This window comes from Perissodus microlepis, chromosome 10 (assembly GCF_051167445.1).
Source record: "Perissodus microlepis isolate ML-2025 ecotype Zambia chromosome 10, ASM5116744v1, whole genome shotgun sequence".
Taxonomy (NCBI): Eukaryota; Metazoa; Chordata; class Actinopteri; order Cichliformes; family Cichlidae; genus Perissodus; species Perissodus microlepis.
In genome coordinates, this window is record NC_140470.1 from 10,683,660 (window position 1) to 10,699,395 (window position 15,736).

The 15,736-nt window shown below is 40.0% G+C and overlaps 1 protein-coding gene across 1 annotated transcript; it reads left to right on the plus strand.

The window, feature by feature from the left end:
* Window positions 1-2,820: 2,820 nt before the first annotated feature.
* Window positions 2,821-13,233, plus strand: aspa (aspartoacylase). Its single transcript, XM_084941887.1, has 6 exons — window positions 2,821-3,332; window positions 5,792-5,987; window positions 8,427-8,520; window positions 9,326-9,433; window positions 11,807-11,916; window positions 12,111-13,233. Exons 1-6 carry the CDS (start codon window positions 3,091-3,093, stop codon window positions 12,300-12,302), a joined length of 942 nt encoding a protein of 313 aa, XP_084798013.1. The 5' UTR covers window positions 2,821-3,090; the 3' UTR covers window positions 12,303-13,233.
* Window positions 13,234-15,736: the final 2,503 nt, after the last annotated feature.

A 15,736-nucleotide genomic window follows, 5' to 3' on the forward strand; every position in this document is an offset into this window, starting at 1 on the left:
AGTAGACTTTCCATCTATGCAAAAGACCATAAACAAACCCCTCTTTTTTTAAAATAGATGACTTGACAAACCTCTGCCACTTCTGCTGGGAAGAAGAGTATACTGACTTTAAATGGGTAATGAAATAAAGACTACTAAATGTTGTGATGAATTTCCATAAAACGCTATTTTAGCCTTAATTGTTATCATCTTTTTTTCTTGTTGTTGTATTTTTTTTTAACAGATTCAGTGTGACATGTATTTGCAGTGGTTCCACCTACTGCATTTTTTTGCTAAGGGTCCACACTGTACACATGTATACATAATATACATGTGCACACAAATATGTACAGATGTTAAATTAAGAAGTCAAATATAAAGGAATCCTCTCCAAGGTCACTGAGGTTCTTGGTTAGACTCTGATTTATTTAGCAAATACACTCCTTTGTGGTAGCACCGCTAATGTGTATTAAAGAATGATAAACCCAGGATAAATTCACTGGGGAGCGAGGTGTTGACATGATCATGACTGGTTTCATAGTATTATAGTATCAAAGTCGTTGTCTGATTATTACCAACAGGTTATTGTAGTGCACAGTTTAAGGTAAATAGTCCGCAAGGTACATTATAATGTCAGAAAATTGCATTCACGAAACAAGTGTTGTTTTTCAACTTTTGCGATTTATTGCATATCAGTAACAGAAACGGAGGCAGGTAAGTGCGCGCCTCCTCCTCTGCGCTCTCATTAAAGGGTAAACAATTTTTGCAGGGGGGTAACGACTTTGGGACGACACTGGAAACAGTGGCGGTCCTAGCCTGTTTGGCGCCCCGGGCGAACACTCCCTCTGGCGCAGCAGCAAGCGGCGCACCAAGGGCTCTCGCACTCACTTTTCGAATATAGAATTTCTAAAAAAAAAAACCAAACAAACAAAAAAAAAACAAAAAACATCGGTGCAAATTATAAGTCTGTATCATAATGTCTGGTGTTTTCGTGTTTGCTTTTATTTTGTTTTATTTTGCAAGTTGGTTATTAGATGCTGCTCCAGCCAGCCAGAGAATCCCCCGCCGCCCCGCCCTCTCCTCCCTGTGCCGCAAGCAGCAGGCGCACCTCGCAAACGGAGGGCGCCCTTACTCCCAGCAAATGGGCGATAGAAAACCGGTCGGTGCCTGATGTCGGGGCAGCATGAGTACGAGCAATTTTTTTATTTATTTTTTTTGCCGATGCCTGTGATGCCGCCCCCACCACGATGCCGCCCCGGGCAACCGCCCGTGTCGCCTGTATCCAAAACCGCTACTGACTGGAAACACTGGAAAACTTTAATCTCCTCTCTTATCTAGTAATTACTAAGTTCACATTTCCATTTCAAAGCAACAGTAAATTTCACTGACTTTTACATAAGGTTTTTTTTTTTTTTTTTAGAGCTGTGGGTACATTTTTTTAACTAACATGAACCGACAGGCAGCAGCATTCACACAAAGCATCGGTCATACGAAAGCTAGGCTAACACTAGCTAGCTAGCTAGCAAGGTCAAAACCTGGTGCTAAACTGCGAGAAGGCACAAAAAAGCTTGCATAAGAGTAAACATTTACTCACCAAATCAGTCATCAGTGTATGACGAATGAGAATCACAGCACGCCAAAAATAACCACTTAAGCTGAATCTTCTCCAGCTGCTCCTAAGTTTGCTCAGCATATTCCAGAAACACCCGTGCAGGCCATGAACATCTTTGCGAGAGAGGAGGAAAGTAGGGACATGGCATTTTCTAACCATATCATTTTATCCTTCTGCTGAAGGGAGACTGTCTTTTGTCTGTTTCTCTGTTAAGTCATGCTTTAATGTTAATGAAAAAACACTTAATATGGTTTTATTTAAAATTATGCTGTATTAACCAGGGGTCTCCAACTCTTGTCCTCGAGAGCTACTGTGCTGCAGCTTTTAGAGGCATTCCTACTCCAGCACAGCTGAATGAAATGTTGAATTACCTCTTCAGCATGCCATCAAGGTCTGGTAAAAAGCCATTCGCTTAATTCAGGTGTGTCGGAACAAGGATGCATCTAAAAGCTGCAGGACAACAGCTCTTGAGGACAAGAGTTGGAGACCCCTGGTATGACCTCAGATGCGCTCTCTCAATCTAGTTCTTTGTTTTTGTCTAAAAATAAAAAAACAAAAAACACACACAAGAAAAGGGCAACGAGAAAAAGCAAATAAAAAATTTACTATTTAATCATTTTAGTTGTACTTAAAAATAAATAACCCAGCTGTGTATGTTTTATATACAAAACATATATATATACAAAACATATACAGTATAATAATAAACTGTCAGATAATGAAATAAAATATAGCAAAGCGGCAATAGAGAGAGGCATAAAAGGAAAGCCAAAGGCTCAACATGTGAGCTGCAGCCTATTTAAGTACGTAATAGAGTAAATGTTGCATTCCACCACTGAAAAGCAAAATTTCCAGTTTACTTGAGTTGATCAGCTTTTTGAATGAAATTACTAACTTAACTAAACCGAATGTCAATAACAAGGTGATAAAAACTGAGTTCGTTCAATTTAATTTTTAAGTGAGCACAATATTAGGTTTTACAGTGCAGTTTAACACAAATGTTTCCAGAATAAGTGAGTTATGATGTGTGTGTATCCAAAATGTTCACTATTTGGCCTCACTAATACTAATACACATTAAAAGACAACTGAAAGTACTAGAATCCGGATATTTATAGGTTTAGGGGTTTCAATGTTCTTTTTGGATCTCGGCGTCCCTCTTTAAATGACTACTTAATGTAAGTAACGTTTTATTTTGAAAGAGCATCACCGGAAACTCGTCTTGTCCACAGTTCTGACGGTGACAGGTAAACAGTGGGAGGAACCTGGTTAACGGGAGTTTCGCCTGCAACCCCAGTTGTCCGTGTTCAACTTTTTTTTTCCACGCACAGTGACTGACCACGGCAACCCAGCGGGCACGTTACGTAAGCGTGCGGCGTCAACAGGCATTTAAACAGCGAGGCTGCGAAGCTCCAAGCTGGAGAACTTTTCCTCTGCTTCTTACGCCAAGGAGACCAGCGTGTCTTCATCCACACTCTGCACAGTTACTACCACCCGGGCATGTCTTCTTACAACAACACGGCGCGCTTCAGCGAGGCGAGGAGAGTGGCGATTTTCGGAGGGACGCACGGAAACGAGATGTCAGGCGTGACGCTCGTTAACCTGTGGACGAAGAACGGCACCGAAATACAGAGGAAGGGAGTCGAGGCCGTACCTTTTATCACCAATCCCAAGGCTGTGGAGAAGTGCACCAGATATGTAGACACGGATCTGAACCGAGCCTTCACCCCAGAAAACCTAAGGTAGGTACGCCTCTGGAGTCTCTGTTGAACTACATGTTGAATGGTAACTTCCTGCTGGCGTGTAAGAGATGTAACGTCAGGATTTACTGGCTTTATTTTGAACTGGGTCAGCTAAAGAAAGGGCACCCATGGATACTAGATGTTTGTCTTAATTAATCGCAACCAAACAGTGGACTGTCCCCACAGTCCGTGGAAAAATGTAATGACTGCACAATTATTCAATATTGTTGGCATAGCCGTTTGCATGTGTGCGCTGTACCGGACAAATGAGTCAACGTAACACAACGCGACATATAAATGTATCCGTAAGAAAGAAAAGGGGGCTGCACATGTCTTTAAATATGATCCATCACGTGGACATCAAAGCTGTACTATGGCAGGTAAGCTGGGACGAGTGTGTTTACCATCGGTGGCGTCTCCCCCTCCGTGCCCCCCTCTGCCTATAAGAGCAGAGCAGCAAGTCCCCTCCTCCCGAACTTCAGCTGACTGTCGGCCTGCAGGAAAAACGTGAGCGGAACGTGACCGAGCTGCAAATGATTGAAGACGTTTTTTGGTTTGTTTGTTTGTTCTTTTTCATGTGCACTACACCGTAAAACGAAGTCTTACGCAAATGCTGGCCCTTGTGATCCCTTGTGTCTGTTCGTGCACACAGCCCATTTAGAAATGTGGTTGGATATATATATATATATATATATATATATATATATATATATATGTATATATATATATATATATGTATATGTATATATATATATATGTATATGTATATATATATATATATATATATATATATATATATATATATATATATATATATATATATGTGTGTATATATATATGTGTGTATATATATATGTGTGTATATATATATATATGTGTGTATATATATATATATGTGTGTATATATATATATATATGTGTGTATATATACGTATATATATGTGTGTATATATACATATATATGTGTGTGTATATATGTATATATATGTGTGTATATATACATATATATGTGTGTGTATATATGTATATATATGTGTGTGTATATATGTATATATATGTGTGTGTATATATGTATATACACATGTGTGTGTGTGTATATATGTATATATATGTGTGTGTATATATGTATATACACATGTGTGTGTGTGTATATATATATACGTATGTGTGCATGCTCGCACATATGCATGTGTATGTGTGTGTGTATATGTGTGTATATATATGTATGTGTGTGTATGGTTTATACCTTGTGTTGGGGGAGGGGGGGTTGTGTGTGTGTTTCTGTCTTGTTTTTTATGGACATGAAGTCTGCCAATAAAGATTGAATGAATGAAAATGAAACAGCATCTATTCATTAATCATACAAAGTGTTATTATGGTGTGCATTTTCCCTGTCATCTGTATGCATTTACTGAAGTACAGTTTTAAAATTATTGCTGCATAACATTTTCCTAAAATTCTCATTGAAAAATATCTTTCATCATTTGTAATAGCCCTTTTAATGGAGTGCAGCTAGCACCATATCACTTAAGTGAATTGAGCGCTTCCCACTTCACATATACAGAGGTGACACATAATTTCTTAGCAGTGAAGCTGAAGTGATGCCCAGAGCTCAAACCGAATGAGTGAAGCGTTCTGGCCTCATCGTACAAGCATTAGTTGACATTTTAAGATCTTCTTCAGCGCTCTCCAGCATGTTCACTATTTGGCCTCTCTGAAGGCAACATATAAGAAGATTAAACAGTTGGAGACTGTTTCCAAAAACAGCTCATCATGATGTCATTTCCCCCCTGCTTGTATAGAATGACATCTCCGCTCTTCCCTCAAAATTAGCACCCGCTTGACCCCTTCAGATGAATGTTGGGAGTCCACTTCATCAGCTGCTGCTTACACTGTGCTTGTGTGCTTATTTCCCAGCAGTCCAGACAATACCGGACAGTCTCTGAAAACAGGGAGTAAATGACAGATGTGAGGGAGGCAAAACAACACAGACAGTAGAGGTGCTATTCTGCTATAGCGTGGAGAATGACCTAGACTGGTTGGTGTTTTGAAATGCTTTAAAAGAGCGTGCAAGTGGGCAGCACTCGTCCTCTGGTCAGAGCAAGGCCCGGGGGCAAAATACACTTTGGAAAGATCCTAAGACTTGGAGTTAATGAATACAGTTTCTTCTTAACTTTGACAGAAGGAGGCCACTGGCCTACTGAATGCAGCTATTGCTTCCCAGCATTGACTCCATGGCTGCCAATACTTTAACCATGAAGTTCTGTATGTGGAGTTTAACCCCGACATACTAGCCTTTTCCCTTTTAGCCAACCGTTAGGTTAAAGTGTATGTAGGACACTCTTGTGTAAATAATTAACATGATTCATTGTTCTTTGAGCTGACTTGTGTGATAGTATGTGAATAGTTAGGCTTGTGGCAGCTCTATAATGCTTTATGTGTTTGCACACACCCTGCAGTGCCCCAGGTGGAAACGACCTGCCCTATGAGGTGCTGAGAGCCCAGGAGATCAACAGGATATTTGGTCCCAAAGGAAGCCCGGAGGCCTACGATGTCATCTTTGACCTTCACAACACGACATCCAACATGGGCTGCACTCTGATTCTGGAAAGCTCCAAAGACCACTTCAATCTGCAGATGATGAACTACATAAAGGTGGCGGCCTTGAGAATACAAACACACATATACACTGTAGGGACTTTTTTATGAGAACATCTATCACACCCTAAAATCTGACCACCCCTCTGACCAGTTTACACAAACAGTGGTGAAGCCTGTTGGGGCGCTACACTTATGCTCACAGAACTGTAGTTACATCCAGTAACTTCTAGTATTTGAGAGGCGCTTTTGTGGAACCTTTTCTCTACAACCGTTGAGACATTTTAACCATGTACTTCAACTGTAATGACCGGCAAGATTAATCAGTGATGAAAAGAGTAGTTTGGCAAGATTTGCAGTTTGTTAAAAATTGATTGATGGTTAACCTGGAAAAAAAAAAAAAAGAGTACTGAGACCTAAACGAGATAAAACAATCACTGTCATCAAGTGCTGCCATTATATTTGCAGAAAGTCCAAATTATATATCATTATTCAGCAGGGATCATTGATGACTGTATAATATTACTGTATGATTGTTCCACTCATAGTCTGTGCTGCACACTGTGCAGTATGTGGAGAAACACGAGATGTAGCTCAACTTCTCAACCTGTGTCGTTCTCTGACCTCCGTCTGAGGCTGATCTGTTTGCTGAGCTTTAGTTGAGATAGTTGAGAGATGTAAATCCATCCATGTTAGGCTCATCCAAATACCCCAGAAGGATCCCTGTTGTCTTTCTACTCTCAGCCAAATTCCCAGATGAGCCTTGGGAGATAATATAAACCATTAGATGTTCAGTGTCTCTCTTACAAGATGGATTTTATCTGACAGCATTAAGTAAAGTAAGTACAGATGAACTGAGCTATAATTACATTGTTGAGAATAAAATAAAAAGAACTAAATGCTTATTTTTTATTCCTGCCCTTTTTAGTGGGCCTCCCAAGGGACAAGTGGAGGAGATGCCAGATGTTCAATCCAAGCAAAACCGACTAAAACACAAACACATGCAATGAAAGCTACTTAATCGTGATGACTAAGGAGAGCAACAAAACAAACAGGGCTCAATTGATTGTGGATTTAACAAAAAAAAAGGGTAAAGTCACTGTTTTGAAAGCACTGCAGCAGTGTATACATTTATTTTTGCCCTTGGAACCTTTCAATCTGAAAGAGAATATCGTTAGTCAACACTTTGTAATAATTATGTAACAACACCTGACTTTCTCTGGTGTAACCAAAAGTTATAATTCTGCCAGTAAAACATAACTTTAATTCAAGCAATTCTTCTTTCCACTGTTACAACGAGGATTTCATAAATGTCCCAGATCTGAATGTGTCCAAAAATCTTGGACGTAACCCTAACAAGCTTGTTCTCAGAGGAGTGTGCGGCATGTTTATTGTGGAGAGCTGCTGTACCAGAAGGTCTCAGCATAATCAACATGGTGCTGAACTAGATCTGCCCTCCCAAAATGTTTCATACTTTACTGTAACACAGGACTTCTTTGCTGACTACCAAATGGGATAAAGGTGCCAAAATAATCAACAGTGCGTTTGGGTATCATTTAGCCCAAAACAGTGTTGGCTTTTGGCTGATTTTGGCTGATCAGGACATTGTCCAGTGTTGGACTTCTCAAATATTTTAGTGATAAACTGCATGTGTAACAACATCTTTACACTGATTAAATCCCACATGGGAACTAACAAAGAAGCATAAAATGCTCCAGAGACAGCAAATCTTTATAAATAATTTGTTTTAAGATATTAATACAACCTCGAAAATTCACATTTCTTCATGGTAATAACAAGGCAAACTCCTCTTATTACTTTACATTAACGTCCATTTTAAAATGCCAGCTGTTGCATTCCTTTCTCGTTCTTAATAACAATCCATGGTGAGCACCTGCAGGGAGGAGAAATGAAGCCAAAAGCAACATGTCTTTTGTACAATACACCTCACGGGAAATGCATTCTTAAGTTTTAAAGCTGTAAACTGCCCCACCAATACACAGACATCAGTTATATAAGGATTCATAGACTTCATAAATATTCACCAGCTTAGTAAATGCCTCCGGTTTAGATGCTGTGACTTCAGACGCTTTGCTCGTGTTTGTTGATAATCGCAAACGCACAAGGTAGAAAAGGGCTCAGGTCTAGTACGGTACCGATTACTCTGTCTCATAGTTTGAAGGATTTACCCCTCGGCAGATGATCTGAACCGCTGCCAGTTTAATGTTAGAGAAACAGCTTTTAATTTAATGATGGAGGCGACCACTATGATGGTGTTCCTTCTGAAAAGGATTTCGAGCCTCTGCTGACAAACGAAGATAGCCCACCAGCTTAAACTTCATTCTCCACACAGTCGTTTTTGATACAGCGTTAGTTGGTGTAGATTTCATTTTCCATTCTATCGAGCACGACCGTAACACCTTTGCCTTTGTGCGTTTGTGTTTGGCTTTCTTTTATCTGCTTTTTATATGATGTTCTTGTTCTCTTGTCTTGTAGAAAGCCATGGCTCCAGCCAGTTGTCTTGTTCTGATGAATGAACATCCTCTTCTGAAATATTCCACTTCACGCTCTGTCGCCAAGCACCCTGTTGGTGAGTCTCTGTAGTCCAGCCAGGTTTATCTGTGGACAGTGGCAGAGGTGGATTAAGAAAACCAGGTTTTAAAGCCATAGTTTTAAAGAAGGGGGTTCAACCCCACAGCAACAACGAGCACGTAATGCCACAAACTGTTGTTTTTCAGCACTTTCTAGTTGCTTTGTAGGTGGTGTTTGGTTGTGTGGTGTCTCTTTGTGGTCAATTTTGTGGTGATTCTAGCATATTTTCAGACTAACAGTGTTCAGAATAACAAATATCATTATGGGCACTTGTAAGCTTAACCCTTGTGTTGTCCTCGGGTTAAAAATGACCCCTAGGTGAATAAAGTGTGAATCATTTCTTAATTGTTGATTTGGTAATTAGGTCTTTCGATCGCATTTATTTTAATCGCTTGGTCGTATCGCAGTTATTTGGAGTTCTTTTTGTTTCCTCTGTGGTTTTTCATCATTTTCTTGCCATTTTCAATGCTTTTTTGTCATTTTGCATATTTTTGTGGTCACTTTGTATCTCTTTGTGGTCTTTTAAATGTTGTCGTTTCAGTTTCCTATATTAAACCTGAGGCCTTGTGCCTGTTTTCTGTGTAGCCATGATTCTCGAGCATGCAACCGTGTATGACTTTTACTGACTCTTGCAGAGCAGCCACTGCAGCGAGTACAGTCATGTTTGGTTGTGTGCCACCCTCGACAAATCCCAGCTAGCCCTTAGCCCTTACACATTTAACATGTCTAACTGGAGTATACGTTCAGCTGGTAGAAAATCTTTTACTTGCAGATGAATCATTTGATTGTTTTCTTCTATGCAGGTTTGGAAGTGGGTCCTCAGCCTCAAGGTGTTTTAAGAAGCAACATCTTTGAAGCCATGCGAGTGATACTGAAACATGCTCTGGACTTTATTGAACTCTTTAATGAAGGTGAGACTTGAAGTGTTAAGCTGTAGTCACATTTAGCTACATGACAACAGGCTGTGTCACAAGACTTTAAAGGGTTATAGCACTGCAGCGTAGTGTGAAGAATGAATGACCTCTGAAGTAGCTCTTACAGAAGTTACAAAGTATTAATAATAATGGATTGGATTTATATAGCGCTTTTCAAGGCACCCAAAGCGCTTTACAATACCACTATTCATTCACACACTGGTGGAGGCAAGCTACGGTTGTAGCCACAGCTGCCCTGGGGCAGACTGACAGAGGCGAGGCTGCCATATCGCGCCATCGGCCCCTCTGGCCAACACCAGTAGGCGGTAGGGTAAAGTGTCTTGCCCAAGGACACAACGACCAGGACAGAGTGCCCGGGGATCGAACCGGCGACCTTCCGGTTACAGATATGCTTCCCAACCCCCTGAGCCACGGTCGTATTAAACAGTGTTCAGAATTTGGGCTCAAAAACAGCAAGTGTGATTCATAATGTGTTATATAATAGAAAAATAAGTTGTTTACCATCTGTCAGCATCCCTGTGATGAGAAACATTTTGTGACAAAATGCCCATGGGTGACCATCTGACTCATCCAGATGTACCTAGTCCTCGCTCTCTAAATTTATCTGCGTTACGCCTCCACTCGGCTCGTTCTCCCCCCCTAAACGAAAGAGTGTTCTCAGTGTTTAGGTGCAGGGCAGCGTTTCCCTCATATCTTTACGGAAACACGCGATCTGTGCCAAGTTAGAATTGCAGGCTGTTGGTTTCCCCAACTGTCCCGCCGTTGAAAGGGCCGCTAACTGGGAGTTGGTCAGTTTCCATGTCATTAGGGACTGGCTGGCACTGGGGTGGTAGTCTTCTGTCTTAGGACCACCGTGGTGATAATGAATGTTCTGGCATGGTGTTGAAGCGGTGTTCCTGCGCTTTGCAGCTGAGCAGCATGATGAAACAAGTCCTTTAGCTATACAATGCTTGCTCAGAAGTATAGCCCCCCCATTAAGCAGGGAAACTAAAACTTCAGAAGCATTTGTCCTTCCTGTTCCGCACTGCTACTTGCATATGAATACAGCTGAGTGCAGGTGAAATGGTTGCCTAATGTCGGAGCTCTGCCAAACATTACCAAACCTCGTGTGTAATTCCTAAGGTTGAACAAGGACACTTTGGTTTCAAATCACAGTGGAACAATCTCATGAAAACTTGGCAACTTGTCCATTGTGTCACATTAGTTTGATTTATGTTTTACTGTGTATTTTATGCCCATCTTAATATAAAGTAAAGGTAACGTCTTTTTTTCCACTAATCTGTACTTCAAAAAAAAAAAAAAAAAAATCAAAACCAAGTTTTAAAATGTTACTAAGCTCGTTACTGTGGTCCAGAGTGAAAAATCTACATACGTAATAATGCAGAGGTAATATAATGCATATTATCTTTATCTGTTTGATAGCAATGTCACGAGTTAGATTTAGCTGAATAAAGAAAGGGGTAGACAACAAGATTTTGGTGACGACTGCACTTAAGCACCTTCTCTGAGCTCTGTTTTCAGGTTTTCTCAGGCCAATCAGAGTTCTATAAAGATCAGGCAACTATTATGAATCCATCAATGTTCTTCTGCTTACCCTGCTTATTCATCTTAGCAAAAGTTTGGTTACACCCTTTCACCAGTCTGTCATAAAGAGACCAACACCTGCAGCCAGTTTAGAATTGCCTCTTAACCTAACAAGCATGTCTTTGGACTGCGGGTGCAAACTGGAGAAATCCCACAGAAGCACAGGAAGAGCACACAAAGCAAACTCCATGCACAAAGGCCCCTACTGGCTGTTGGATTTGAACCCAGGAGCTTTTTGCTTTCAAGCTAAATTGGTAACCACTGCACCACAGTGCCAGTCAAGTATGGTATAGTAGCATAAAAAACAGACAAGTTCAATTGGGAAGCAAGGTGCATTTGTTCAGTGAGTTGTTTTTTTTTTTTTAACAAGCTGCCCTTCAATTCGACAACCGCTAGGTGATGCAGATGACTTTTCACCTGTAAGAGTGGGGCTTTACTTTCCATGTGAAGATAAATTTCTGCACTGACTTAATGTTAATGTTTGATCTACTGGTCGTCTAGGAGATATCGCGACTTGATGTGTTAACATACTACAGCTTTTATACCCTTCTGAGGACCTATAATAAAGCTGCCCTTGAAACAGTTTGTTAAATAGTGTTCAAATGTTTATTTAAATCTATTTTTCTTCTTTTTTGATTATTTATTTATTTTTTTAGGCTTGTTCTAAACCCGGGGACATTAACTCTGGGAATTCAGTCTAACTCCAGCTTTCATTATGTTATCCCAATCCACTCACATACTCTCTCTGTTTTCTGTGTTGTTTAGGTGTGGAGTTCCCTCCTTGTACAGTTGAAGTTTTCCGAGTGCTAGAGTGGATCGACTACCCCCGAGATACCAATGGAAACATCATAGCCATGGTTCACCCCAACCTGCAGGTAAATATTAAAATTTAGAATTGCTCCCACCTTCAATCTCTAGCATTCATGTCATGTTTGGACCGTTGAGTCTATAAATGTGCTGCTTTAAGGAGGAAATGAGATTTCTTTAGATGACGTGAGGATGTATTGTTTCAGTTTAAACAACATACTCGAGTTACTTTCCCTGTGGCTTTTGCTTGTTATTGTTGCAGGACTGTGACTGGGAGCCGCTGAACCCTGGTGACCCAATGTTCCAGACATTTGATGGAAAAACCATCCACTACCAAGGCTCCGGGACGGTCTATCCCACTTTTATTAACGAGGCAGCCTATTATGAGAAACAACAGGCATTTATAACCACCAGGCGAGAAACCTTGGTAGCAAGTGCCATCATAAAAGCATGAAGAACTGTTTCTTAAGGCTAACAGCAATCATGATTATGTATTAGCCACAGGAGCAAACTGTATCAAGATTTTGCACTTTGCTCTGTTAGAAAACAGCAGAAATCCTGCAGGTTAGATTCCATCTTTTACAAACTGATTTAGGTTTTTATGCATTCACTATCGGAAAATCACTTAACTATGCAAAGAACATTTGTGCAGGCACTGTGACAGTCTTTGATCTGAAGACTACTATATTATTGTGAGAAGTATTTATGATATTGTACATATTTACATTAAATCAACTAGATTTTTATTATATTAAAGACTAGGCCTAATCATTGATGGCTCCTCAATCATCCTAAACACTCCTTTTACGTTTCCAACTACTGCTCAGGAAGGCTGTGTAGAGGATCGTCACCTGCAAACTTTTGACTCAAACTGTAGATGTTTGTCTTTTTTCTGAAAATATATTTGTATCACGTGTAGGGGTGGGGGGTTGTTTTGTGGCCTTTGATACTACCTACCTGTAACTCCGTTGGTTGCATCTGTGGTGCTGTCCTTTTTTTGCCTTAACTGAGATTTCAGAGACAGTTGTGCAACAAATCCGGAGTAGAGTTTTGTAGATTTTATGTCTCGGTTAAAAGTTTCGATTACAGTCTAAGATCTCTCCCACATAAACCAGATGCAGTGTGAGATGTGTTTTTATAATATATCTGTCTATTTTGATATACTTGTATTGTAAGTTTGCTTTCAAAGGGATGCATAGAACTTGTCGCATCCTGGAAAGCATATTTACTTTTTAATGTTTTCATCTTTATGTTGTCCCAAAGTTTCTCGCTGTGGTCTTACACTTGAGCAATATATCTGTTAGAATCATTTCTGTGATTAGTGAAATTCACTGTACTAGAAGTCCTGCGGAAATGATCCTACCAATAAATGTTGTACTACTGTGTGTTTTACTATGTGTGCTGCTTTGACTCGCGCTCGTTTAGTCCTGCAGGGCATGTGGCCACAAGAGGGCGTCATGCAACCACTGATTAAAGTCCCTTACACCGTGCACTGTGCTGCAGTACAGAATATACTGGAGGGTGCAGCCGGTGGAATCATGTCCGAGCCAGTTGTTTTGCTCCTTTGTGTGTCACTGGTGCATCATGTGTCACAAGAACCTATCCACTTTTACAGCAGCTCTCCTGATCACAGAGCTGCTGAGTCACTAAGGAAAAATTGCAGCTCTCTACTTGTGTGTTTTTTTTTTTTTTTTTTAAACACTTGACCCATCAATATGTTTCAATATGTGCACTTTCAATGCCTTTATTTCAAGTACTCTTATCCCATAAGACTTTAGGTATAAGATTCAATACAACTTTGACACTTACAATATTATATATTTTATATATTATACATGTACCGTACCGTAGAAGGCACCCATATGTATTTACAATGACACTAAGTGCTGTAATTATAACATAGCTGGATAGTTTGTTCATGCATCTCTCCTTTTGTTGATGGCAGCAAAGAATTCGAGTCACTATCCGAGTTCAGTGTTTCAGGAATCCAAGGTATCTGGATTTGAATGGAGGTGAAGGAGTGCTGAGAGGTGTGTGGAAAAGTTTAAGAATATGTTCACTAAAAAGGGTTGGATAGTAACACAGAGTACATACCCACAGCTTGTTGGGCTGGAGGTGTTATTTAAGCTGTGAATACATGACACACATTCACACAAAAGGGAACTCATTTACCAGGCATTTTATAATATTGTTACATTCTGGTTATCTATTGAGCACCTCTGATCAGTGTGGTAGGTGTGGTTGTAGCTGCGAAATGTAATTAAAGCAGAATTCCAGCTTTGTGCACAATCTTATGCATCGTTTACCCACTCAGGTATCTGTCGACTGAATACCACACACTGAGCAAACTTGTTAGGTGTCTGTTTCACTGATGTTAAGCGATGAAATGAGTAAAGCATGAGAAGTATGGCTGGATCAGCTACACAGTCATGTTTATGCAGTCCCAAAAGCTAGCTGTCTTTATTATAACTTGTAGACTAACCAGGAAAAGTCCACATGTTTTATGCTTTCTTTGTCGTATCAGGCCTGTGATTGGTAATCTAGCTTCATAGCTGGTCATACTCTTTGTAGACTATTCATTACAGTAACCCAATACAGGCCCCCAGGCCTGCAATGAGTGCGGATCAATGGCCACTGAAAGCTTTCAGGAGAATGATCTTTCAGTTCTGGGCGGGTATCCAAATGGGCACTCAGAAATACCAAGCACCCATCTCTGCCTGCACCCGCCTCTCTCTGTCTGCACAGATAACTTTCTTCTCTGTTGTATAGCATTACACTCTATTTTACTGGAAGGCTCCTGTCTGGCTTCTTACCAAGCTCTTCTTTAATATTATCAGGACATAGCTGCATGAATTTTGATAATCATGCTTTACGTTTACTTTTTTATGGAAGATGAGTCTCCCAGAGATGGGCTCTGTTCATATGAAAATCACAGACATGGAGAGTCTTCAAAATGACACATACTTAATTATTTACCAGCTAAATGTCCAATAAATGTTTTTCTGCTGTGCCACAAATCAAGATGGGGAATCAAGCTGACCTTCTTTTCAACACACTGTTTAGCAATCGGAGAAGGAGGATGTGTGCTTGAAGTTATAGCATTGAAGAGACAGGTGCGTGTGAAAGTTTTTTGTACATGAGTTCCTGCAGTATATTTGTTTCCTCTGCAGACAGATAACAAGCTACCTGATAGATAAAAAAAAAAAAAAAAGTGCCTCCGTCCCTTCCTTAATGTCAAACCACCGAAACCTGTAGCTATAGGGAAGCAAACCAAACATCTGCTTTCAAGGTCTGCTTGGTCTGCAACATTACATGCTGCCCAGTGTGCCCGTGTATGCAGCTGAAATGTGGTCAGGAGGAATTAATTTTTTGTGTCACTTAAAGCAACTTGCAGGTTTTTGAGCTTCCTGTATATCATTAAAGGTTTTTCAAATGTGTCAACACTGTAACAAGATTTGTTCAGCATCTTTGTTCAACAGACCACCAGTGTGGCTAAAATAGAAAACCACAAACAACAGAATAGAAACAAGTTGACAGTATATTTAGATCAGCAGTGTTTCTTCACAATAGACTGAACTGGCAAAGATACAAACTATCAAACAGATCAACCTTTATCTGGAATATAATTTCTTTTAAATGTGCACCACCAAGCATGGTTGCTTTCCTGTAGCAGTGCTTGTTGCATTCAGATCGTGTCGGTTTTTTTTATGTTATTATTATTATTATTATAAGGTGTGAAAAGAAATTCAAGAATAGCGTTCAAGTAAAACTGGTTAGTTTATCCGCAGATACAGTGTTAGTAATCGATGTGGAAATATTAGTCATGAGTTATAATATTCTAACATCCCTGCCCTCATCCTTATAATAATTGTTTTTTAATTATTTGTT

Coding starts and splice junctions, on each gene's coding strand:
- aspa (XM_084941887.1), top strand. CDS start 3,091: ATGTCTTCTTACAACAACACGGCGCGCTTCAGCGAGGCGAGGAGAGTG. Junction 3,333..5,791: donor TTCACCCCAGAAAACCTAAG/GTAGGTACGCCT, acceptor CACACCCTGCAG/TGCCCCAGGTGGAAACGACC. Junction 8,521..9,325: donor TGTCGCCAAGCACCCTGTTG/GTGAGTCTCTGT, acceptor TCTTCTATGCAG/GTTTGGAAGTGGGTCCTCAG.